The sequence below is a fragment of the Emys orbicularis genome, chromosome 1, assembly GCF_028017835.1.
Source record: "Emys orbicularis isolate rEmyOrb1 chromosome 1, rEmyOrb1.hap1, whole genome shotgun sequence".
NCBI lineage: Eukaryota > Metazoa > Chordata > Testudines > Emydidae > Emys > Emys orbicularis.
This window is the reverse complement of record NC_088683.1, coordinates 104,003,008-104,030,228: the sequence shown is the minus strand read 5'-3', so window position 1 is coordinate 104,030,228 and position 27,221 is coordinate 104,003,008. Positions and strand designations below refer to the sequence as shown.

At 40.6% G+C, this 27,221-nt stretch overlaps 1 protein-coding gene across 2 annotated transcripts in view; it reads left to right on the top strand.

The window, feature by feature from the left end:
- The window catches only part of WASHC4 (WASH complex subunit 4), a 55,422-nt gene extending 31,585 nt beyond the window's left edge, over window positions 1-23,837 (top strand). For both annotated transcript variants that reach the window (XM_065408027.1, XM_065408035.1), the window contains 17 exons: window positions 700-846; window positions 1,018-1,097; window positions 2,263-2,368; window positions 3,849-3,965; window positions 5,136-5,304; window positions 5,823-5,977; window positions 6,668-6,742; window positions 6,837-6,941; window positions 9,583-9,717; window positions 10,553-10,661; window positions 11,443-11,509; window positions 12,294-12,380; window positions 17,933-18,080; window positions 19,704-19,800; window positions 20,598-20,794; window positions 21,628-21,727; window positions 23,773-23,837. In XM_065408027.1, the coding sequence (XP_065264099.1) occupies window positions 700-846; window positions 1,018-1,097; window positions 2,263-2,368; window positions 3,849-3,965; window positions 5,136-5,304; window positions 5,823-5,977; window positions 6,668-6,742; window positions 6,837-6,941; window positions 9,583-9,717; window positions 10,553-10,661; window positions 11,443-11,509; window positions 12,294-12,380; window positions 17,933-18,080; window positions 19,704-19,800; window positions 20,598-20,794; window positions 21,628-21,727; window positions 23,773-23,837 (1,959 nt within the window). The remainder of the gene's footprint in view (window positions 1-699; window positions 847-1,017; window positions 1,098-2,262; window positions 2,369-3,848; window positions 3,966-5,135; window positions 5,305-5,822; window positions 5,978-6,667; window positions 6,743-6,836; window positions 6,942-9,582; window positions 9,718-10,552; window positions 10,662-11,442; window positions 11,510-12,293; window positions 12,381-17,932; window positions 18,081-19,703; window positions 19,801-20,597; window positions 20,795-21,627; window positions 21,728-23,772) is intronic.
- Window positions 23,838-27,221: the final 3,384 nt, after the last annotated feature.

Below are 27,221 nucleotides of genomic sequence, written 5' to 3'. Positions count from 1 at the left end.
GCATATATCCTTATAATCAGAGAAGGAATTCTCTCCTATGGCACCAAATCTTTCAGGGAGTCGTACCTCTTTTTTGAATCAAATCCATACTCCTAAATATGAGCCTAGCTTCCTAACCAGTCACTGATCACGTTCCCACTGAAGTCCATTGCAAAAAATTCCACATACTGCAGTGGGAGCAGAATTGGGAGCTCACTTTGGCAGTCGGTCCTTGCTATGTTTTCCCACTTATACGATGTCATAGAAAAGTGCAGGTTGACTTGGGGACCTTCTTCACATGTGCACTTATAGATTTGTGGTTATTCAGCCCATAAAGTTGGGCACTGCTGGATTTCTTCCTAGTGAAAGAAAGCGCTCCTACAGGAACACTAGGGATGGTGTATATAACAGAAGTGATGTGTACATGCAAAGCTATGTGCAGGCTTGCACAATGCCTGTTTACTGTATACCTGTCTTATGCCAGTGCTGAGTTATGTATATTTACCAGCATTTACAATAGAGAATCCAATTAAATTTGGGAGAGGAAGTAATCTGGATTCACTTAGCTTGGTTCAAAAAGCCTAATTTATAGAATATTACTGGAAATGGTGTGACAAGTGCCCAGATTTTCGAATAAAAGAATAGGCTGCTGCTTTTGGTCTCTGATAACTTTTCCATGAACATAAAGTGTGAGCTGCTATTTTTGTTTCTCCCATCAAGAAAAGAGTAATTTCTGACAAAAAATACAGTGAGCAGCGCCTGGATGTGCTCTCTGCTCTGGTATTGGCTGAGAATACCCTCAACGGGCCAAGTATAAAACAGAGGCGCCTTATTGTTTCCCTTGCACTGAGTGTGGGCACACAGATGGTAAGTGCAACTATTGCTCAAACCCTCACTACTGTGTGTTACCTTGTTAGCTGTAATAAACAGCTTTTTCACTCAACTGTTGTGACAACTTTAAAAGTAATTGTTATTTTCCAATTAAACAATAAATGACTCTGCCCATTTTCCTCTGCTGTTTTTTTTTTTTCTTAACAGAAAACATTTAAAGATGAAGAGCTGCTTCCCCTCCAAGTAGTTATGAAGAAACTGGACTTAATCAGTGAACTTAAGGAGCGGTAAGCAGCACAAAAGGATGGGGGGGGGGAGAAAGCAGTGTCGGCTCGTGTGTTGAGATTTCGTGGTGCAGTTTATGAAATCTTGTAGGATGTTCTGTGTTCTACACTTAGCTACATATAATTGATTGTTTTCATGTACATTGAAGACCAGGGTTGGCCAGCATGTGGGCCACAGAATTCTATAATGACGTCTGTGGCTTCCCTAATCTTTAATAAGGAGGAGTAGCTTGCAGAAATGCAGATCTTGTTGACTGGTGCACCCTGCTTTTTGTTTGATCTGACATGGACCATCACTTTTGGAACCTATAACCTCCTTGGTTTTTATACCTCCATATTAAAGATTAGGCTTCCTGCAGTATGTTGCATTTTACATAAACACCTCCCTCCTAAACTGCTATAAATTGTAACTGGCTGTGAAATGTTTAGCAATGATTTTGTGCAAACACTGCTATACACAGATTTTATTCATAGAATCTTGATGGTCTGTGGACCTACACATATACTTTGGACATGTCATGTAAACGCCAGTAATGTAAATGAATTTGTACCATGACACTGTACCTTCTGAATGCTTTATAAATTGTCAGCATTTTCAAGTTCAGTATCTACTACTAGCATCAGTGAGGAAGATGCTTGTCTGCATGTGGCTCAGTATTTTGGCACTGTTGAACAGTGCCGGCTCCAGGCACCAACGAAGGAAGCAGTTGCTTGGGGCGGCCAACGGAAAGGGGCGGCACGTCCAGGTCTTCGACGGCGGGCCCCTCAGTTCCTCTCTTCCTCTTTGAGCTGCCGCCGAATTGCCGCTGAAGAGGAAGAGAGGGAGCGAAGGACCCGCTGCCGAATTGCCACTGAAGAATGAAGTGGTGCGATTGAACTGCCGCCGAAGTGCTTTATCTTTTTTTTATTTTATTTTTTTATTTTTTATTTTTTTTCGCTTCACTGCTTGGGGCTGCAAAAAAGCTGGAGCTGGCCCTGCTGGTGTACATCATCTGATCAGAGACTAGAGTAATTCCTTTACTATAATGTTGCTGTAGGAAGCATAAAGATATCATTACAGATGATGTGCTGCAAAAATATGGTCTTGCTGACGTGCAGTTCACCATCCTTTACATGTTCTTTTGCGCTGCTTCGGGTTTTGTTTAATAACGAATATCTTGCATTTTAGCGTCCGAACACAGTGTGATTGTAGCTTCTTGTACTGGCATCGAGCAGTCTTCCCAATTTATTTAGATGATGTGTATGAAAATGCAGTTGATGCATCTAGATTGCAGGTAAATACGAAATACCCCTAATTGTTCAGTTACAGTGGCTTGTTGAACTGGGGAGGCGGGGGAAGAAAACCCTTAAAATTGTAAAACAGTTAAAAATCACAAGTCCAGTGTTACAAATAACTGAGCCTGAGATTTTTAAGAGCATTAAAGGGGTTTAGATAGACTTATCTTCCCTTTAAAATTAATGAAAGGCATGTCTGATAAACTGCTCTGAAAATCTCAACCAGTACTTTAAATAGTAGGCATCACTTACAATGGTTTGTCTGTCTCTCCTTACCCTGCCCCTCAGTCATTTCATTTTTTAAATTAAGGTCTTTGGCAGATTTAAAACAAAAAATGGAAAATTCTTAGTAATCTTTTGATTCAGTGTGCATCTATTTTTATATTTAGGTATTTATAAGGTACTTATTACCTGGGTTCCAAAGGATTGCCATAGGGGCCACACTGGAGTTTTATCCCCTCCTTGTGCAATATTGCATAACTAGATAATTGCATTATAACTTTTTTTTAAAACTGACTCAGAAGCATCCAATACTGGCTTTTACCAGGGATGAACCACTGGTCCAGGATGTTAAACTTGATGAATCACTTGTCTGATCCACTATGACGAATTTATGTTTAATCACTATTTTAAGTAATGGACTTGCAAAAGGCTAGAACTGAATACTTGTTAATCTAATGATTGGGGGGCAGGGACGATAACAGATAGTCAATTCAAATTGGCTTACAGTACTTAACATTCTTTCCTTCATTGTTTTAGGATAACTGAATCCATCAGTCTTCCAGTCAGGGCTGGCTCCAGGCACCAGCTGAGCAAGCTGGTGTTTGCGGTGGCAGATTGTTGGAGGCGGCATTCTGCCCAATCCTAGGGCGGCACGGCGGTTTTTTTTGTTTTGTTTTGTTCTTGTTCCACTCCGGCCGCCCTGTAGGGGGCGGCAGCGCGGAGAACCAGAGCGCCCTGCAGGGCAGTCCTCTTCCTTCCCTCCCCGCCAACTGGAGCGGAGCCCTCGCGGGAGGGGCCGCGTGGCAGCGCCCCTGCTGTAGCCCTGGCCACCCCCTTCTATCTCTCTCCTGCCCGCTCCCTCCCCCTTCTCCCCCCCCCAGCCGGTCCCCCTGCACCCACGCTCCGGCCGCGCCGCAGGTTTTTTTTTTTTTTTTTTGCTTTGCCGTTCTGGCCGCCCCCTTTTTTTTTTTTTTTTTTTTTTTGCTTGGGGCAGCCAAAAAGCCAGAGCCGGCCCTGCTTCCAGTCACACAGATTATTTTTAAAAAGCTTAAAGCTACAGTATGTTAGGTTTTACATTATTGTAGTGACTAGTCATATGAAATAAAATCAGCTAGAAAGTGATCCTTGTTCTTTGGATTTGAGATTTTAAACTGTTTAAATTGGGCATATTTTAACCTTCACATGCTAAATATTTTGAGATGTTTGTTGACATGTCTGTCTTATGGTTTGCATATTAGTTTCTTTCTGGTTTTTTAGTACATGTTTAGTGCATTACGGGACTGTGTTCCTGCTATGATGCATTCAAGACACTTGGAGTCCTGTGAGGTACTTCTGGAGTGCTATGACAAAGAAATCATGGAAGTTTTAAATGAGGTAATTGTACAAGTTCGGGGTTTACTGTGAGTAGGGTCTAATGGTGACAGTTTATTTGGATTGTGTATTAAAGTCAGCTTTTATATAAAACCTATATAGAAGTCTTTGAGACTGCTGTGAAGTATGGTGATAAATGAGAAAATGAACATTTTCTCAATCTCATGTTCTTACCTGGCCTTGTTACCATAGTATCTGAGTATCTCAATCTTTAATATATCAATCCTCACAGTATCCCTGTGAGTTAGAGAAGGGCTATTACCCCCATTTTACAGATGCTGACCCACAGAGAGACTAAGTAACTTGCTCAGGGTCACACAGGAAGAGCAGGGAATTGAACCCAGATCTCCCAAGTCCTTAGCTAGTGATTTAACCACTGGACCACTCTTTCTCTCTGTCCAGTTCCACAACAAATGTAATCTATTCTGGGATTCTAGAGAAATCTCAGACAAAATAATATATTGAAGGTTTTGCTGAACTGTACGAAGTCTTATTGGAAATGAACCACACCTTTCTTAGTAAATCACATCTGTTGTACACTCATTATATAAACCAGGGGTTCTCAACCTAGGATTGCAAATAGGCACTGGTGGCTTGCAACCACCCTGTCCATCACATATTGTTGGTCCCATCTGAGCTGTTGTAACAAACATGGTTTGAATTTGGTTGAAGCCAAATGGGTTTTTAAATTAGTTTGAATGGTCACAGTAATGGGGGTGTGTGTTTGCAGGGAATGGATGGGCCTCTGCTTAAATCTAGGTAGGAACCATACTGGTGTAAAAAATTGTAGAAGCCTCACTTGGCCACAAAAACATTCTAAATCCTCCTGATTAGTCAATGTAAATGGGTGTCCTAGAACTGACACTGTTCATTTAGAAGTTGGGCATCTCATATTATCTCTAATAACAGGTAGCTATCCATGTAGTTTCTGAATTAGTCCTCAGTTTGACTACTAGGGCATCAACATGGCCTCTTTTGCTAGTGCTAGTTCCAGTCCCTGGAACTCTCTGAAATTTTCAAACAAGGACTTTCTGCTGCAGGTTCACCTATTTCTAAGGTGTAGTCACAGTCACTAGTGTCATTAGCCTTCTTGCTCTGTAGGCAAATTTCATCTCTCTTAAAATAGGATTTTGAATGGACTCTTAGCATAATTTTTGTCACTCCCTTGAATAGCACTTGCTGGACAAATTGTGTAAAGAAATAGAAAAGGATCTACGTCTTTCTGTGCACACACACTTAAAGCTTGATGACAGAAATCCTTACAGAGTTGGGATGAAGGATCTGGCCCACTTTTTCTCTCTGAACCCAATTCGATTTTTCAATCGGTTCATTGACATCAAAGGTAGGTTGCATTTAATATACTTTTTTTTCCCCTCAACCCTTCTCCGCATCTCTTTAGTTTTTCTGATAATCCTTCTGGTATTCCTTTATTTTCTTTTTGCTTAACTATTTCCTTTATGGATTTCTGTGATCTCAGTTGCACCCTAATAATAGCTTAGATATACAAAAGTGGCGTTGCAAGCGTAATCCATAGTTGTTAATGTTGTGGCTCTTTACCCACCTCTAGTGGCTAGCTTATATAGAGAGGTTTAGGAGTTTGTTGCCTCTGAGCTAGTGGGCTTGGTCCTTCAGCTCAAGTTAGTAAAGGCTCATGGCTTTTAGATGCAGAGGTCCTGAGTTCAGTCCCCACAGATGATCCCACTTGGGCTATTGTTACAGTCTTTTCTTCGAGAGAACCCAGTTTTAAGTGCCAGTGCAAGAATTTATGGATTTTCCTTTTTTGTTTCTTTGCTATTCCCCAGCAATTTAAGAGCTGCAGTTAATAGTTTAATGCATACTTTATTATTCTTGATTTTACAGTTTATGTAACACACTACCTAGACAAGACCTTCTACAACCTAACAACTGTAGCTCTTCATGACTGGGCCACATACAGTGAAATGAGGAATTTAGCAACTCAGCGCTATGGCTTAATTATGACAGAAGCACATCTTCCCAGTCAGACTTTAGAACAGGTGAGGTATATGTGTGGGTATTGTATGTGCCACTTTATTCTGGAAGTCCTAGATAATTATTCAAGGCATTAACAAAGTACAGAAACTGAGGAACCCAAAATTAGATGCCATTTTCTAAAATTTTTGCCTAGACGATTTACCCAAGACTAACAAGTCTGTAGCATAACCAAGGTAAAACTCCTGATTCCTAGATCCATACTTCTTCATTTTGAGCAGTGAAACGGTGTAATTAACAGTAAATGATTTTTTAAAAAAAAGTAGCTATTAATTTGTGAACCTTGAATATGGAGGCTTTTACATTTTTATTTGGAAGCTGAGAAAATGGTCCAATTTTTCCCTTTTTGCTTTGCACTTATTAGATATGACTAAAGAACCTTGACAATCAAAAATGTTAAAAGATACAAGCAAAAAACCTGAATTTTAATGTGACACTGACTATAAAATTTAAAACAAAACAAACAAACAAACCATAAAATAAATCTAGGCCCTGAAGTAGCCCAGAACAAGTTGCAAAGATATTTTCACAAAATTGAAAGGAAAAGTGATGATTTTCATACATAACTAATTACTTTGCTTCCAAAAAGACTTTCAAGTAATTAATTTGCACAATTAGCAGTTACTTTGAATACATTTGAATGACTCCCAGGAGGCTGTTCTAATCCATTAAGGATTTTTGCCATATTGTTTCAGGGTCTGGATGTTTTGGAAATCATGAGAAATATTCATGTTTTTGTATCTCGCTACCTCTACAATCTCAATAATCAGGTGAGGTGTATTCTGTACTCCTATGGGTAGTTCATATCTGATTTTTATAAGCTTTGGTTTTGATATGGGGTATATGATGACCTTTTCTTTGCAGATCTTCATTGAGAGAACTAGTAATAATAAGCATTTGAACACTATCAATATCCGGCACATTGCTAATTCCATTCGAACTCACGGCACAGGAATCATGAACACAACAGTAAGTATCTTCTGGACTGTTTCTTTTTAATATGTACAGAACAGCGTCGGAACTCCAGCATGTCCTGACCTTTGAGTTTTTAACTGTGCAGTTTTTAATATTGCACGAACATAGCTTTTTGTATTAAATATAACAAAGTAGTCCTCAAACACCAAGCAGTCAACATCAAAAGTCTCTTATGAGTTATATTACTGGTAGTTACTCTCTAAAGTCAGATCTTTGTGCAAATGCCACAGCTAACAAGTTGTTTAGAAATGTCCTGGAAGACCTCTGAATTGCCCTGAAGATGAAAATAAATGTTATCAAACAGAGGTATTATGTTTACAACACTTTAATTTCTAAATAATGGCCCTTATAATTAAAGTGCCATATATCGCTACTTGTTAAAGTTTGGTAGGATGGGGGTTTTATAGCATTTCATTTAAGCAGATCAGGAGATGCTGATGTCTACTAAGTCAACTTAGACTGCCATTTTAGAATTTGGGAAATGCAAGGTCATTTTTAAAGTGGCTTCTATTAAATATGTATTTCACTTTACTTTGGCTAAGATTTGTCATTGACTTTTACTACTTCCTTCTTTCTTTAAATCTAGATGCTGTTCTATGGTATGGGTTATTAGAGAGCTTAGGATTTCTAAATAGAATGAATGTAATGATCTTTGGCATAAGGACAGTAGTCTGGTAAAAATGAACACCATCCTATACACTGTAAATAACAGTACTGTGTTTATTGAGCCTAGTAAAGCTTTGCAGATGTTTGTTACAACTGAAATGTAATCTGTTTACATGTTGCATATTCATAGTAATTGAAGTAATTAAAAAACCTGGTGTGGTGCCAAAGCTTGACTGGAAAATCCAGCTAACCCAAAAATGATCAAATTTTGGACTGCCACTCAATTTCTCACTCTCTCTTTACCCCTCTCTGTCTTGCTGTCCCATTCTTCCTACCAAGCCAGCACAACATAAGAACTTGATGAGCACTATGCACTGAAGGACAAGCACTTTCTCTAAGGCACCATGTACAAAATGAAAATGTTTAGAAATGAGGGTTCTTACTCTTTGTGGCAATGCAGGAAAGTGCTTGCTTTTACAAGCATGATGCTAATAATATGTTCCTCTCGTATTGGAGTTGGTTGTCTCAGAGATATCAGCGACTGATAGAGTTATCTTGCACATCACAGTACTTCCTGGCCAGGCAGACACCTCCTGCTTTATTCGCTTTTGCCTGTTGTCTAGATCGGGGTGGGCAAACTATGGCCCGCGGGCCGGATCCGGCCCCTCAGGGCTTTGGATCTGGCCCACGGGACTGCCACCCGTGGTGCTGCGGGCCCTGCACCACTGTCAGAAGCGGCCAGCACCACTTCCCTGCGGGTCCTGGGTGGGGGTGGGGCAGAGGGCTCTGTGTGTTGCCCTTGCCTCCAGGCACTGCCCCCCCCCCCCCCCGCAGCTCCCATTGGCCGGGAACGGGGAACCGCAACCAATGGGAGCTTCAGGGGAGATACCTGGAGGCGCGGCAAGGGCAGCGCACACGGAGCTCTCTGCTACCCCTCCTCCAGGGGCTGCAGCGCTTCCTGGAGTGGCATGGGGCCGGGGACAGGGCAGGCATGCAGGGAGCCTGCCCATGCCCCAGTGCGCACTGCTTCCACCCCGGCGCCGCTTTAGGTAAGCGGCGCCGGGCCGGAGCCCAAACCCCGCCTGCACCCCGCCTCCAAACTCCCTGCCCTAAGCCCCCTGCCTGCACCTCGCACCCCTCCTGCACCCCAACTCCCAGCCCTGAGCCCCCTCGTAGCCTCGCACCCCTCCTGCACCCCAACCCTGTGCCAGAGCCCCCTCCCGCACCCCGCACCCCTCCTGCACCCCATCCCCCTTCCCTGAGCCCCCTCATACACCCTGCACCCCTCCTCTGCCCCAATCCCTTGCCCTGAGCCCCTTCCTGCACACCGCATCCCCTCCCACACCCCGCACTCCCTCCCACACCCCAACCCCCTGCCCTGCATACAATTTCCCCATCCAGATGTGGCCCTCGGCCCAAAAAAGTTTGCCCACCCACGGTCTACGCAGACCAGGGAATGAACTGTAACTTGGGGGGAAAAAAGGAGGGGGCGGTTAATTCCAAGGGACAATATTTTAGAAAATGTTGAGCAAGTGAAAAGAAGGTGGGAAGGTTATAATGAAACTTTGCATGTAATCTTAGCTATAGAATTTACTACAATGAAAGCAGACATTCAATGAGATTCACTGTTGCCCCACTGTTATGAATCCTGGTCATGAGCCACCTGAGGCATGTTTCCCATACGCTAAAAAGAGGGACAGCAACTGGATACTCCAGAACTAGTTCCTATACTAGTCGTGAGCTTTAAAAGATCAGCCTATATTCCAGATTCCCTTTGCCCCCTTATTGGCCTTTCTAAAGGAAATTAAACCTTCCAACAAAAGATTTACCTTCCTTTAGGAAAAAAGTTGCTCAGGTTGAGTCTCTTTGAGATCCACAAAATGGGGCAGGCTGTGTTGAACTGTCCACCTACAAAAAATATGTCATAATATGGAATAAAAGCTTCAAGAAGCTACTGAATGATAGTCACTAGAGAATCATGTTAATTTGAAAGGGTTTTTCTAATTCTGAATTTTTAATTTTACTGCAGGTTAATTTCACTTACCAGTTTCTGAGGAAAAAGTTCTATATCTTTAGCCAGTTCATGTATGATGAACATATCAAATCCAGACTGATCAAAGATATCCGATTCTTCAGGGAAGTCAAGGATCAAAATGATCATAAGGTACACTACCTTGGATAAACAATAACTTGATTAAAAACTGTGCTGCCTTTGCACTGAAAAGCTGATATGCACTGAACTACAAATGTCACTTTTTAAATAAAAGGAAAATTATATGTTTATAGACAAGTGGCACCTTCCGGTCTATCAAAATACAGTGTTGCAGTGTATACAAATTCCTGCATTGAGACTGGCTTATCTGATTCTAATTGCTTACTGAACACTAGATGGTACTCATCAGCAGACACAACATGGCACTCCTTTGTATTATAGGATGGGGTACGTTTATTCTCTTGTTAACCTGATAATGATGCTTGGTGCAGATCTAGTCTAGTGTTGTTCTAAACCTCCAGTCCAAATCAAGTTTACCAAAGTTAAAATAAATATTCCTGTCTATTTTGTAATAGAGGTCACTGTTGACACTAATGCACAAACTTGGTATACGACTACAGTAGCTATCCCTTTCTCAAGGCCTTGTGCCTAATTCTCATCTCCCACCATTGCACATCTAATTCTGAAAAATTTGAGGCTTAATGTTTGGAATAAAAATGTACTGGAATGTTCTTTGTATGTAGTTTGCTCTTATAAGAAGAGTGCTGTCTTGTTTATATATAGCAGTAACAAATCTCATCTTTGCAATTTGCACACCTGACCTGGTCAAATGACACTTTCACAAACTACTATGCACAGACAGGGTTACACTTTCAAAGATTGAACAAGGAATGTGTGTGAATGTTTGTGGGGTGGTGGTGGAAGGTAAAATGGTGTTTGACATGAAAAGTCAAGTAGATTCTTCAAAGATCAATATTCTTACAAACTGCAAAAATTGTTTCTCTAGTATCCCTTTGAGAGAGCAGAGAAGTTCAACCGGGGCATCAGAAAACTTGGAATAACGCCTGATGGACAAAGTTACCTTGACCAATTCAGGCAGCTCATAAGTCAGATAGGTATGCATCACTGTATCTAAAAATATGGTACAAACATTTTAATGGCAGAGGTCTTTGTAATCCTATAACTACACTGCTTATTTTTACCTTTTTTTTAAGGTTGAAGCCCAAATTCAAGCCTGATATAAACAGGTGCACTTCCATTGAAGTAATTGGAGTTTTACCTAATTACACAAAAATAGGTCCTAAATGTTTTAATATAAGATGTATCTAGAGCTTGTATGAATGTTTTTGGTTTTTTTTAATTTGCTTTGGGTTCAATTTTTATTTGTTTGACTGAGGCAACATTCATCCAGGTTGAGTATCTTTCCCACTAAGTGAGAAGTACAGTTCTGTTAGACTCAGATACTTCAAAAGGTGTTTTGAATCAAATACAAATGTGTGCATATATTATAATAGTTAAATTTGATTTACTAGTTGTAGTAATACTTTTGGCACACTGATGCCACCAATGGTGTAGGGATCTAAAGCCTGATCTTACAAACATTTCCTGTATCTTACTGGACCTTAGTTAAGGAGTTTAAAAATGTAGTGCGTGTGAACATAATCTCTTTAGATGAAGCCAGTCATGGCTCATGTTTTGTTCCTCTAGTTGGACTTTGTGCCATTAAACTCTAAAGTATCTGCATTTTTTCTCCATGTAATTAGCTTCAGAATATTTCTCTTGTAAAACCATTCTGGCTATCCCAAGGCATCAGAATTTCAGAGTTAACAGGGATTTTGAAATGTGTACATGTAAATATCTAACTTAGGTATGTTCCTGTTTTTCTTGTTTTTAAAGGCAATGCAATGGGCTATGTGCGAATGATAAGATCTGGTGGACTTCACTGCTGTAGTAGTGCAATTAGGTACCTACATGAATATATTTCATGCTGCTACTAATATTTTATATCCCTGTGCTACCCAATTCATACTGATATTCCCTTAAGGACACTGTATAAGGATACAAAGGAATTGTATCTCTTGTCCTGCAAACTAGTTCAGAATCCCTTACATTGCAAAACCATAACCTTTTGTATAGTATAGCACATTACATAGGTGAGCTCTTAAAGACCAAAATGATTATTTATCTTTGCATATAGTGCCATAGTGTACATAACATTTTACAGAGAGAACAGGACACAGTTTGTACCCTCCAAAGTTTACAAGCTAGGTGTTGTACCATATGGTATATGGCAGAAAAAGAGATGGCGTCAGGTGAGGGGAGTGGGTGGTTTATGGGCAGTATTATGAGGCTGGATGTTTTCTCAAGGTGTTCATCATGGTTTCCTCTTGTTTGTTAGCTATGATTTTATTTGGATGGTGTGGAAGTATGGGTCATGGTTGAAAGATGCTTTTGGAGGAGTGGGAGCTTGTGTAGCATATGAGATTGGGGAGGACACTGCAGGCATAGCAGGGCAGCATGGGACTGAGCGCAGAGATTCTTGTGGAAGAAAGATAGGAAGGGAACAAGGCTGGTAGTGGAATTAACAGACCCTGGGTGAGAAAGAGATAGAAGATGTACGCAGAGCAGTGTCAGAGCCTTGAAGGCAAAGGTGGTTCATTGTGTAATTTATTTATAATTTAAGTTAATTGATGCATCAGTGAGTAAACCACAGTTAAATGTAAACCTAACACACAATAATTGTGTAGGTTTGTTCCTGACCTTGAAGATATTGTTAATTTTGAGGAACTAGTGAAAGAAGAAGGACTCTCAGAAGAAACACAAAAAGCAGCAAGGTAACCCAACATTGTGTTTTGAGATGTGGGGAGGCAAGCGTCTTTGTTTTTAAACTTGTGTTTTGTGCCTTTCTTATTTAAAAAATTCATATGCTTTACAAAAGATAAAATGAAATTAATGTCTTTAATTTGTTTAATCAGACACTATTGCTTTAAAGATGCTAAACTGAAAATGACATTTGTACCAATTGGATCCATTTGGAACTCAGCTGCTCTGTAAAATTATCATTTGGTGAGGAAAGTTCTAGCCTGTAAATGTCTTAAGTTTTAGAAATCTTCTTTCTGGTTACAGAGAGACTTTAAAAACAAACCCGCTTCACTAATCCTATTCTAAGGCCTGTTCAGATATCATTGAGGGCTCTGGGGAAAGCACCACCTGGCCACCTTGGCTTGTGTAGTGGAAGGAATGGAGGAAAATGAGCATTTTCCATTTGGAACACACTGGTGAAATGTGTAGGAGGAAACCATTGCTTTCAACTGTATTGGGCTCTTCTCAAAAGCATTCTCTCATACAGAGAATAGCAATAGCTGGTGGTGGCCTATCTGAACCACATTTGCTAAAATGTGTTCTGAACACTGATGTATTTTAAGTGATTCAAGCTTAGATTTCTGTTTTTCTCTCCTTGTTTAGAGGCATCAGAGTGTGACCAGCAATGGGTACAGGGAATATCTCAATTGGCAAAACTTTCTGATAGTCATCTTTCAAAGCCTGTCTTAAAACTGAACCTTAAACTGCCCTTTTGGGGCTATGGATGGGAAACAAGCAAATCTTCTGCTTTATAGCCTTTACCTGCTGCTAAAATAAGCCCCTTCTTGTTCTAAGTCTATGGATATAACTGTATTCTGCTCACCTATTAGCTGGCTATAGATCCAGTTAACAAAACATGAGCTTTCTTTATCATTTCTGCTGTGAGCAAATACTAGATTTGTTGTCACTTCATCCAAGCAGAAATTCTGAGTTAAACAGAGCGGTTTTGAGGAGGTCGAGGAAAGTTTTACCATGTTGCCATAGAGTTCCACAACCTTTAGTGCAGTCACACTTGCTATACAGGTCTGGCTTAATTCCTTGCTATATGCTTTCTGATTTGAGATGTAAACTAATAAAACTTTGCACTCGTTTTCTCACTACTTCTTTGTCATTGAAGGGAGCTGTCTTTGCTTGGAGTGAATCTCCAGAAAATGTATTCCCATAATTCTGAACTTTTTAAGAGTGGATATGTATAATTTTCTGTTATCCAGCTTCTTTCTGCATTCACCAGTAATGGTTAATACCCCACACTTATAAAATTTGGAGGCAGTCCAGTGTTGCTGCTGGAGGCTCCAGGACTAAGCCTAGCCCTTCAGCTCAGGCCTCTAGATTTTCTGTCTCCAGCAATGGAACAAGTTGGTGGTTCGGTTTCCTCTTACCTTCTTTCTTTGTTCATGCAGCAGCAATTTATCTTCCTTCTCTTCCTCTTCTTCCCCCGGATTGAGTATTTGACAGTGAGATGGTTTCAACCACCGAGCTCCACCAATGAAGCACCCTCCTCTCCAGGACACCTCTGCCCCATTCAGGCATGGCAGAGCTATCCTGAAAACAGCAGACTAAATCTAAGCCGTGTTTTCCATGCGAGGCACCATTTACAGGCTCTTCAGAGGGCAAATTATGTCCTGCCTGTTCTCTGTCAGGGCATGGGGCTCAGACCGGACTGGTATGTCAGGTCCCCCCATCCCAAGAGCTGCAACTCTAATGCAGAGTCTAAGGATGAGGAGGATGTTATCCAGCCAGCTTGGGGTAAGTCCTCCAACAGACGGGAGGGAAGGAGAGGAACAACCTGCCCCCTCCCCCCCCAAATGATCCCAAAGTCCCATCCTCCAGATACTGAAATGGGTCCTCTGCTCCCTGGGGAAAGAAGTGGGGCTCCTACACCATTCCCCTTCCTTCCACTAGGAATTGGGGCAATTTCCTGGTACTCAGGGGTAGGTCTAGCAAACCCTGAGATTCTGGAATCCCCAAAATCAAAAGCTAGCATCACCTTTTGCAAGGCAGCAATTAGTATTACTGAGCAAGTGGGGTGAAAATCCAGGGTCAAACCTCCTCTCCTTTGACTTCACCACCCTGCTCCCTCGAGGGAATGTTTGCTGGTGCTTTTCTCCTACACAGAGTCTCTCAGTGTTCTATATCAAGCTCACTGCCCCTTTCCCACCCGACAGCATGTCTGGCCCTGCAGAAAAACCTGTCGTTCCCAGGAAGCCCTCCCTCAGATTGCTGCATCGTGGAAATTTCAGTCCAAGGACCCTCACTCACAGCCAGGGAAAGGGGTGCAGATTTCAGGCAGCAGCAGAATGGGACTTGTGCCTGCTTATCATAGTAATAAAACCTTGCTCTGCCAGGGAAAGGGGTTTTCTCTCTCCCTCTCTTGCTCCCTGTCCCCCTCCGCTGGCTGGCTGCTCATTAAAGTGTAAGGAGTACTTCAGGCAGCCTGTGACCAGAACAGAGGCTTCTGAGGATTCTGCTCCCCATGAAGTTGCACCATCATGGGATTACAGAGGGGTAAGTGAGAAATTCCTTCCCATGTTCAAAATGATCCTGTTACTGAGTAAAGTCCTGAGTGGTACGGGGCTGCTCCGACAGTACTTACTTGGGAGCTAGCCAGCCTTGGGGAGCAGGCAGGCAACCTTTCATGCGGACATCTAAAAAGTGACTTCTACAATCGAAGTATTTGTACTAGCACCCCTCATTGGTTGAGTGGTCCTCAGACCAGGATACGTAGCATGCTATCTTCCACCTGTAAACTGCCAGGGGAAGTACCACACATGTACTACCGAAAAACAAACAAAACCAAAATTAAAAAAACCCCAACCAAACAAAACAAATCTGCAGGACTTTTCCAGGCCAGGATGCCAGTGGCTTGCAAGCTACTCTAAATATCGTCCCTTTCAAGCATTATGAAATAGATTATTTTCTGTAGATGTCTCCTTTGAGGCCATCATAAGATCCAAATGAGGACAGACTACTGATCTGAAACCAAATATTAAGCTAAAATTTTGTTCTAACCCTTAGCCATCCCTTTGGAAGTTTGTGGCATACATGGACATTCCTAGCACTCTAAAGATATATCTCAAGCATATGGAGTACAAAAGCCAAGGGTACCCTGTTCAGCTCACTCTATCCAAAATGCCAAGGCTCTAGGGCCTCAAAGTTGCTGCAGGCAAGATGTTAGAATTCTGCACCAGTTGGCATGCTAGGAATCTGGGAAACTATTCACAGAAGTCTCTAGGAGTATTGGGGAAAATGTGTGTGACGGGTTGAATCACAGAAACCCCCTTGGGAGCTGCCAACTGATGTGCCAAGACTACTTCTGCCTCTGCTTTCCCAGCCAGCTCGGGACCCCAGCACCTTGTCTCGCTGAGCTAGACATGCCCGTCTGCTCCAACACAGACCCAGGGTCTGAATTACTTGCCCCAAAGCTGCAGACTTGACTGAAAGCAGCTAACAGAAGTGTTCTTATCTTTAACACTCAGATGCCCAACTCCCAATGGGGTCTAAAACCCAAATAAATCCGTTTTACCCTGTATAAAGCTTATACAAGGTAAACTCATAAATTGTTTGCCCTCTATAACACTGATAAAGAGAGATGCACAGCTGTTTGCCCCCCCAGCTATTAATACATACTCTGGGTTAATAAGTAAAAAGTGATTTTATTAAATATAGAAAGTAGGATTTAAGTGGTTCCAAGTAGTAACAGACAGAACAAAGTGAATTACCAAGCAAAATAAAATAAAACACTCAAGTCTCTGTCTAGTACAATATACAATATGATGGGGGCTAATTTAGCTACAAGAAGTCAGGAAAAAGATCTTGGAGTCATCGTGGATAGTTCTCTGAAGATGTCCGCGCAGTGTGCAGAGGCGGTCAAAAAAGCAAACAGGATGTTAGGGATCATTAAAAAGGGGATAGAGAATAAGACTGAAAATATATTATTGCCCTTATATAAATCGATGGTACGCCCACATCTCGAATACTGCATACAGATGTGGTCTCCTCATCTAAAAAAAGATATACTGGCACTAGAAAAGGTTCAGAAAAGGGCAACTAAAATGATTAGGGGTTTGGAACGGGTCCCATATGAGGAGAGATTAAAGAGGCTAGGACTCTTCAGCTTGGAAAAGAGGAGACTAAGGGGGGGATATGATAGAGGTATATAAAATCATGAGTGATGTGGAGAAAGTGGATAAGGAAAAAATATTTACTTATTCCCATAATACAAGAACTAGGGGTCACCAAATGAAATTAATAGGCAGCAGGTTTAAAACAAATACAAGGAAGTTCTTCTTCACGCAGCGCACAGTCAACTTGTGGAACTCCTTACCTGAGGAGGTTGTGAAGGCTAGGACTATAACAGCATTTAAAAGAGAACTGGATAAATTCATGGTGGTTGAGTCCATTAATGGCTATTAGCCAGGATGGGTAAGGAATGGTGTCCCTAGCCTCTATTTGTTTGTCAGAGGATGGAGATGGATGGCAGGAGAGAGATCACTTGATCATTGCCTGTTGGTCCACTCCCTCTGGGGCACCTGGCATTGGCCACTGTCGGTAGACAGGATACTGGGCTAGATGGACCTTTGGTCTGACCCGGTACGGCCGTTCTTATGTTCTTAATTGTCCTGGTTAGTGGGAGTCATCAAGATTCCAAACCACCATTAATGGCCCACACTTTGCATAATTACAATAGGCCCTCAGAGTTATATTTCATATTTCTAGTTTCAGATACAAGAGTGGTACATTTATACAAATAGGATGAACACACTCAGTAGATTATAGCTTTGTAATGATACCTTACAAGAGACCTTTTGCATGAAGCAGTTACATTAGCATATTTTCATAAAATCATATAGAGTGCAACGTCACAATGTGTATGAGCCTCATCCAAAGAGTTGCAAAGTAAATTTCCGTTCATCTGCAGAGGGGAGCCTTTGGTAGGAGGGTGTTCTGGGTTGGTTTCTACCTAATTCCTTGCCTTATATGTGGGGAAACCTTTCCCTTCCTGACTTTTATTCTAATGTAGTAATAATAATAATAATTAATAATAAACTCTGCATATTTCCCCCCTCCCCCCCACTTCTAAGATTCACTGCTGGCTACTTCCCGTTAGTGATGAATTAGGAGAGAAGTTGTGCAACAGAATGAGAAATTTCTTGCCTAATAATTTTCTTTCTGTTAGCAGTTTCTCTCTTCATTCAGCCACCCTGGCAATCTGATAAATTACCAAAATACAAAATGGAATTTTTCTCTTAAGGGAGATTTAGACATATAATTGTTTTGGGTTGTTTAATACATTATACCCAGTTGTCTTAATACTAATAATCAGTTGCTGGAATGTTTCTACAACTGTAGAACAGCTCTTCTGGTTGCCTGGACTGAAGGGCTGGGTTTACTCCTGGAGCCTCCAGCAACAAACATTGGACTGCCTCCAAATCCCATAGGTGGGGTACTAACTATTAGTGATGAATGAGGAGAAGAGCTGTGCCACAGAAAATGATCAGATAAGAAATTTTCTCATTCTTTGCAGGCAGTTGGATTCTGTCCTCACTGATCTCACACGTAATTCTGCAGAAGGGACAGAGTACTTCAAAATGCTTGTCGACGTGTTTGCTCCCGAATTCCGCAGTCCAAAGAACATGCACTTGCGCAACTTTTACATTATTGTTCCCCCACTGGTTAGTATTTTTGCCACTTTTATTGATGTGAATTTTTTTTTTATTTATGATGCATAACATTAAACCACAAGTACATGTGTAGTAGGCTATTCAAGCCGACTTAAGGACCAACTCCCAACAGTGCACAGATGGGACCTCTGGAAGAGTAACTTTAAAAAATCTTTCCATCCATTACATTAAGTCAGTGGAGGAATCTTAATGGGAGAGAGAGAAGAGAGGCATCTGGGATAGCATGTGATGAAAAAAGACAGGAATGAAAGGAGAAAAAGCAATGATATTAAATGCCTCTTCCCCAAAAGTGTTCTTCCAGCAGCAGCTTGGGGACCTCCAACCACTTTTAACTCCAAGTTCTAGTGTATAAACTCTAAGGCCCGCATCCTGCAGTTGGATCTGGTCAGGAAGATGCTTGCCTCTGTGCAGAGCCCCACTGACTTCAGCAGGATTCTGCCCACTTGGATCGATTGCATGATCAAGGCCAAAATTGGGAACTGTTCATTATTCCAAAACTAGATTTTATACTAGAAAATTAGCTGAAGGTGGCTGAACCTCCAGCTGTGATTGTGGCATCATGGGCGATGTAAATGAGGAAAAGGGGGCCACATAATCCAAGGAAAATCTAGAAAAATAATGAATGAATATATGCAAACAACTAGGGGGAACGTTTCTCTTCTTCTCCCTACATCTTTCAGCTGTTTTTCAGAGATGGCTGCATTTCAGAAAGCTTCATTAAATATCTTTTTGAACATTTAACTATATTGAGCTACACTCTAATGAATGCACCATTCTGGTGTGTGTATTAATAAACTATTGGTTTGCCCACTGGGTGATTGAAGAGAATTGGCCTTTCGCCTAAAACACATCCATTGTGTGGTAGTGCTACAATGATATGAAAGAGTAGCTCCATCTAAACAGAGTAATAAAACTGCATGAGACTCTCCTGTGTGACTTTCTAAATAAAATTGAGTAATTCAATACTAATTTAAAATACTGTCTTTAGTGAGCTTTCAAAAAACATCTTAGATCTTTGGGTTAGGTTTAAGAAAAGTCATTTATTTTGTTTATATTTAGCTTTATTTAAACCTCCATTGGACACCTGTTCTGTGCTCCTATTCTATGTCCCTTATATTAATGTAAAGCACTTGACATCACCAGCAAATATAATGAAAATTATACCGTACATTATTAATTCTATTGTGCAAACTCAGAACCCTCCAATCCTCAGCTGACCATCTCCCCCAAAGCCTAGGAAACAGATGGGCTCTCCATCCAAAACCCTTATAAATCAGGGTCTCGGAATTTAGCTTGGGTTTTTGGCTGTAATTATATTTTACAACTGACAAAATTGCAAATGACCGCCTTTTATTTTACAAAATCTTACTCTCAGGTTATGTCTACACTACAGATCTTACAGCGGCACAGCTGTACCACTGCAGCTGCGCCACTGTAAGGTCTCCCTGTCGACTTATCGCTGTCCACACTGGAGCTTTTGTCGGTGAAACTTATGTCTGTAAGAGGTGTGTTTTTTCACACCCCTGACTGACAAAAGTTTTGCCAGCAGAAGTGCTAGTGTAGACCAAGTCTGAAATGACATTCTTTGGGACAACTACCTTTCCTTCATTTCAGACTCTCAACTTTGTAGAACATTCAATTAGCTGTAAAGAGAAGCTGAATAAAAAGAACAAAGGTGGAGCAGCTTTCACTGATGATGGTTTTGCCATGGGTAAGTTTGAGCATACTGTCTAGTCTTCCAATCAATTGGCGTGATCAAGACTTTACAAAATAATAATTTGCCAAAACTTTTATGTTTAGCATTGCCCACTATTTGTGATTTTAAAATTTGAACAGGAGTACCTGTGACACCTTAGACACTAACAAATTTATTTGAGCATAAGCTTTCGTGGGCTACAGCCCACTTCATCGGATGCATGTAGTGGAAAATACAGTCCACTACATGCATCCGATGAAGTGGGCTGTAGCCCACGAAAGCTTATGCTCAAATAAATTTGTTAGTCTCTAAGGTACCACAAGTACTCCTGTTCTTTTTGCGGATACAGACTAACACGGCTGCTACTCTGAAACCTTTATAATTTGAGTTGTCCTTACTTCAGCATGACGGACTTGTGTAGATTATTGCTTTCCAGTTTCAATGCTGTATACTTAGTTCTCTTACGTCTCTACGTGCACTACTAGGACAGACAACACTTCACCACAGGAAAATGGAATTTTACACAAGTCTGTTTCATCATTTGTTGGGTGTTTTAGCCATTTTATTTATTTCAACATTTTTATTTTTAGGGGCGCATGCATAAAAGCACATCTAGCTGTGATGTTTTATAAAGTAAAACTTGCTCTTTATTGTAGCTTCATAGTTAAGACTTAATTGTAACGTAGCATGTAAAGCGAATAGTCCCAATACTGATATTAGAGGATTTTCAAGGGGGTATATATAGAATATGTACCTGCATTTGTTCAATTTGTTCAATTTGACTTTGGTAAATGGTTTGTTAATGACTGCAGGTGTGGCTTACATTCTAAAGCTTTTGAATCAGTACCAGGAGTTTGATTCACTTCACTGGTTCCAGTCAGTCAGGGAGAAGTATGTGAAGGAGATAAGAGCAGTAGCTAAGCAACAGAATGTGCAATCAACTAGTCAAGATGAAAAGCTACTACAGACTATGAACCTTACTCACAAGCGACTGGAAGTTTGTTTACAGGTACATTATGGTTCCAGTTATATGACTTGTATTGAACTCCACATTTGCTTGTCTTGGTTCAGCTGGTTATTAGTGCTATAGAAAGCACCATCAAGAATTTGTAGAGACCATTAAACTATTTACTGCTGCCTAGCACAAAAAAATGCCCTTCTCAAAAGAAGGGATGAGCTGGGTGGTATTAATTATATATTTAATGCTGTAAGCGTGCTTGGTGCTTTAAGATGTGTTAGAAGAAAAATACCTTGCTCCTAAGAGCTTGAAATCTACAATAGATGGCTAACTTGAGAGAGAATGACTGACCATGGAATTAGGAGTAAACAATATGATGATGTATATGTTTGTGTATAGAGAGTCAAAGGAGCTTGGTTCATAGCATTGGATATTATGACTTCTGTGAATTGTGAAGATGAATAATGTCTCAGCTATCAAACCAAGGAAAGGCAAGCCTTATTCAGTATCTTGAAATATAGTAGTTTTAACTTCAAGGCACAAAAATTACAATTCTTTCTGCCTTATGTAGATAATACCACCCCTTATATCTGTAAGGTCACAGTAATTCAAATGTATAGAAGTAACACATGTGACTCAAGACTTAATCTATTTAATACACTAATATAAAGTTCTTTTGGCCAGTCTAAGTGCTTTGTAAAACACATGTGAACAAGGTATAAAGTAGGATTTCCAAAAGCACCTAAGTGACTTAAAAGCACAAATCCCATTAACTTTCACTTAGGTGCTTCTGCAGATCCCATTCACATATGCTGTAGATAATAATTCTGTGATATACTCCTGCTTACTGAAAGTCTCTTTCTTGTCTCAATATTTTTAATTAGGAGTTTGAACTGCTTTATTTCTCGCTAAGCAGTGCAAGAATATTTTTTAGAGCAGACAAAACTGCAGCAGAAGAAAACCAGGAAAAGAAAGAGAGAGAAGGTTAGTGAATGTTGTAGAACTTTTTTAGAACTTGACATTCTTGTGTCTTCAGAGATACCCTGATTAGGATTTTGTTGTTTCCTGTGCAATATGACTCAGACTTCAACATGGGGCACGCTCTCCTTGTCCTGTGTAACTACATTCTTCTTACTATCAGCTGATTCAGCAGAACTCCTACACACTCCAGATGTTGTCAGAACCTAATGGTGATGATATCTGGAGTGGAGTGAATTTTAAAGTGGATTATTGAGCCCAAAAGCCAGTGATAGGGGGAGGAAGGCAAATAACAGTAATATCACTTAATGGGCTAAATGCATTATCATTCTCACCATCACCAGTTTGGTAATGGTATACTCCTCCCCTCCACTGTCTTTATGATAAACTCTTTGAAGGAATGCCATTTGAATTATTCATCATTGCTACTAGCTACAGTTCAGTGGCAGTGATTAGGGCTCCATGTCTGTCACGGAGGTCACGGAAGTCACAGATTCTGTGACTCTCTGCGACTTCAGCAGCGGCCATTGTGGCTGACCCCCGGGCCACCCAAGCAGCTGGCCCCAGGAACAGCTGCTCTGGCGGCCCTGGGGACAGCCACATTGGTCGCTGCTGGAGCGGCCCCACAGCCAAGATTTAGTCATGGGTATTTATAGTACAATCAGGGACAGGTCACAGGCCATGAATTTTTGTTTATTGCCCATTACCTGTCCATGACTTATACTAAAAATACCCATGACTAAACCGCAGCCTTAGCTGTGATTAAGGAACTATTTTTAACACTCATACAGAGATCATTGGCAACATGTAGGGAGATAAAAGCTTGAACATACTATACTTCTAACATGCAGATGCTCACAATCTTGGCAAATGAACTGCTAATATAGGATTTAAGGAGTATATTATCGATTCATGGTTTAGGTGAAGCACCCAATTAACATTAGTAGGCGTTATATATATTCAGTGTCAGGAGAATAATCCTACCACACAAATTTCTATAGGCTTTCTTGGGCAGGGAGAGTTAGCATGCTGTGGTTGAAAGCCTGTCTCTTTAAAAAATGAAAAGTGCTCACAAGGATTGTGAGGTAGATGTATGGTTGTCCCAAGGGATTTAGGAAAATTGCTATAGCTAATCCCACTCAGGTGAATGTAGTGAAGCTGAAAACAGAATTAGTAGCACTTGGCCAGAAATGCCTCTTTTAAAGGTAATACAACATAAACTTCCTGTCTGTAGTTCTGGTAGGTTCTTATCACAGATGTTATGAGTTTTCAGCTAAAAACACACACACTTTTTCATTTTAAAAATGTAAATAAAATGTGCCACTGTAAGTCTGCCAGAAACATAAAGGGAGTAAACAGATCAAGGGGACTGTCCTGAAAGGATCCGTTATTGTTTCTACCAAGGGAAGCTGGCTAGTTCACTAAGGAAACTTTTTTTAGGATGAAATAGCATTAGTTTTTCATGTACATTTTAAAATTTCTATTCACTCTGGGTGGAGATGCTCAAATTACTATTCAGACTTTAAAAAAAGAGAAAAAAAAAAGTTAATAGAAAAGGACAAATACTGTGGTAACTTTGAGTTAACCAGCCACAATTATATAGAGTATTCCTCTGAAAGACACTTCAGGGTAAGTATTCATAGTCATGGTAAACTTGCCAGTCGTGTGCAAAGTGTGTTCTGCAGTAGTCAAGGCTTGAAAGTTTATGCTAAACGGAAATGCTGTGAGAAGCAATATCATAGGCTTTCCCTTCAGTGTTTAGACCTTAATTCTGCAAAGCACTCCAGCACGTGTATAACTTTGCTCATGTGAGTAGTCCCATTGACTGGGACTAACCACAGGAGCAATGTTGTGCATGTAAGTGCTTTGCAGGGTCAGGGCCTTATTGCTGCACAGTCAGTTAGGATATCTCAGCCAAGAGAATAGAACTGGAACATTCCTGGTATATAGCAAGCTTACTTTTTATAATGTCTGGTTAAAACAAACTAATAGATATATTCTATTTAAAACAATAGTTTCAACTTTTTTTCTCTTTTTTTCTTCTGTAGAAGAATCTGTTAAAACAAGCAATGGAGACCTCTCCACCGCTGCACATGCAGATCCTGTTGTGAAATGATATTGCTGGTATGCATTATTTGTATGAGCTATCAGAATTATTCATTATCCTGTTCTTGCCAATAACTTTTTGTAGGGATAAAATCTCTAGATTTGATTTACCTCTTGTGTTAAAATCAATAGAAAACGGTACAATACTGTAGCAGTACCCAGTGGGCTACTATAGCTGAGTTTGTGTCCGTATTTCCTTTGGAAAACCCTATTTTTCAGGACTTTATTACATTATTTACAAAATTTTGCTCTGAGCTGAAACGTAGCATGTAAAACCTTGGCTTAGGAACAACCGTTATCTTAAGTTACAGAAGTGCAGATCAAAATTAGTAATTCCCTAATTTCAGATGTTTTCTTGCGTCCCTAACTTTAAAACATCACTTAAAAAACCTTGTAGGCCTTTGTTCCATGGTTAGCCCTAGGGCATTTTGATCTTTTCAACCAGGAAAAACAATTAAAGGCAGACAATTTGCATTTCTAGTATCTATTGTCTGAAAAATAATTTGGGTGCTGGGAATGCATCATATCCAGCGCATATGTGGCACCTAATACCATAATCACATACCACACTATAATAATGCTCGGCATACCTTGTGAATGTAAATTGAGACTGATACACAGTTCAGAAACCCTTATTAATATTAGCATATCACAAAGCCTGTATTCTTCATTGATATTGATCCATTGGCATATCAGCTGACCTAAGGGGATTTAGGGCCCCTTCAGTAGCTCATTTTCCCTGCCTTTTCTTCTTTCATACCAAAAAAGGGGGGGGAGGGGAACTAAGCTAATGAAACTGCTTTAGGTTTACACTGAAGGCCTGACTTTCATCTACAAAAGTAAGGAAATTCAGAGAAGAGAAAACCAGAGTTAGTGCTTCCTCTTATGACCAGGCACTGTATGAACGGGTGTCTGTGCATATTAAGTAATCTTACATTTCATGAATGCTGTAGTACCTAAGCACAAGTTTCAGCCTCAAGTCTATATCTCCTTACCTTTGTAGGTCTGTTACACCCTTTGTGTTGTCCAAACACAGTCTTACATGCTTTATGATCAACAATAATTGCACTGCAGGCTCTAAAAGCTGCTGTACACTGTGAGAATTCTGTATAACTTAAACATGTGCTGACTACAGTTCTGTAGATTGTGCAAGAGATAGACAGTAGTTATCCAGATTCCTGACTCAAGCAAATGGCTAGTCTTATCTTAAAATTAAGTGCCAGCTACCACTAACTATGAAAAGGTACTGTTATGTTTTAATCACCCAGAACATAAAACAATATCTTGCTAGCTAAATAACACGTCAGTTAGTTTAACTATGACTTGCAGTTTTTTGGCACATATGGTATATTTTATTGGACCACAGTTGCCAGCCTCCTCTCCTAATTACAGTGCAAGATGCTGTTTTATAAATATTTCATAATTACTCCAAAGCTGGTCACTGATTATGTATATATGACTAATGTAATGTGTGACACACATGATATTTGCCCCCGTCAGTCACTGATTCATGTAGAAATCTAGGACAAATGATGTTTTGTTGAAACTGAAGGGACCAGACTGGCATGGAATTTTTTCCCCTAATGCTGAAAACATGACGCAGAAGCATCACAAACCGTTTACTTGGCTGCACTCATTAAATCCTTTATTTGCAATTCGTCATAATTGCTGAGATGGCCCTAAAGAGTGCTGCATACCCTAATTTGTATTTGTTTGAAGTGCTGTTTTATTTCAATGAGACTTTCATACTTAATTTGTAATTATTTTTAATTATTTGTGTCTAGTTTGACCTCTTTGGGCCAATAGCAAACATTTTCAGCAGTGCTGCTACTACTGCTAACTTCCCTGCTCCTGTATGTGCATATACATATGTCCCTGTTCCAGACCAATCTTCAGTCGTATAGTTCATAGGTTCTTGGGGATCTGAAGAATCTATGGCTAGTCTCTCTCACTTCTCCTGTAGATTGACTCTATGTAAACATGTACATTCATGGCTCACCTATGCTATAATAAAGTTTGCACTTTTCCCTTTTGCCCTGTAATTTGGAAGAATGCTATTACAAACCCTTAATACTTTGCAGTTAATCTTGGATAGTGTATATGCCTGATCTGTACAGTGCTAACAGATTAATGTGGTTTTGATGAGCAAAATTCCACAGAAAGGACTAAACTAAAGGCTATTTTTAGTACCCTGTTTAGAGGTAGCATATGTGGATGTGTAATGTATGTGTGAATATATACATATGTACAATGATATAGCTCTTCTTGCTAATATAGGACTGTAGCTAATGTATTTGAAACATCTCACTATGCAGTAGAATCTCACTAATGGGGGGAACCATTGTATGGATTCATTCAGTTTCAAGCTGGAGTACTGGGGCACACTCCCACATGTGCCAGTGGGGGAAGAGCTCCATATTAAACCTGTCCATTTCACTAGGGATTACAACTGCATGTGGTGCTACTACAGTGAGAACCTGGTCCAGTAGCTCTTGCAGCTTGGGCACAATCATGGAAATGAGGCTCTGGTCTGGAGAAAGGAGAATCTTAGGAAAGCTGCTGTTGCCACTTCACTCAAAAAAGCCATTGGTAGCGAGAGAACAAGGATGGCCGCAGCTGGCTTCATTTTGCTGAGGACTGATAGACTAGCTCCCCCTTTCCTTTCAGTCAGGAACAGGGGGGCATTGCTGAAAGCTGCCTGTCTAGCAAGAAAGCAGCAGCTGCTGCCATCTTTCACTTGTTTCTGTGGCTGGGCTGAGTGTGACAGGAAACAGACGTGTAGCAACAACCCTTTTAAAAGCTCATGCCCCCCTCCTGATTGGCTGTCATATTCTTCAATCAAGCAGCAACGAGAGTCCAGCCTTACAAGTCCCTTTTCCTTCCCCCACAACAGCAGTCCCGGGGGGACGAGTCTAGTATGTGCTCTAGTCTGATTTCAGGGACTTACTGAATGCCAGGACTAATCTCATGTGCCCTTTCCCTTGGCCCAATTGTGGGGGCTGGGGGGAGAGATTCCACTGTGCTGGCTCCACTAACAGCTGACCCATCTACACTTCAGTGAGCAGCTAATATGCTTCCAGTGTATAGCTGTTGGCTCATGGGTTGCTGAAGTGCAGATTCCTGAGATCCTACTGCATTCTGTAAGTTGGAGGGAAATTAGAACTTTTCATTGGATGGCCATTGATGACAACCATTTTCAATTTCTCAGGTATGAAGGACCAAATGTAACATGTATTATCTAACTCATTTTACAGAAAGGGTATTTTGTTACCTCAGTCTTTTTTTTGGTTCTGTGAGTAGAGTACACTATGTACAGAAAGTTAATAAATGTAATTTTGAGAACATCATTCTTTGATTTTTTTTTTTTTTTTTTTTTGTCGGTAACAGTGTGACT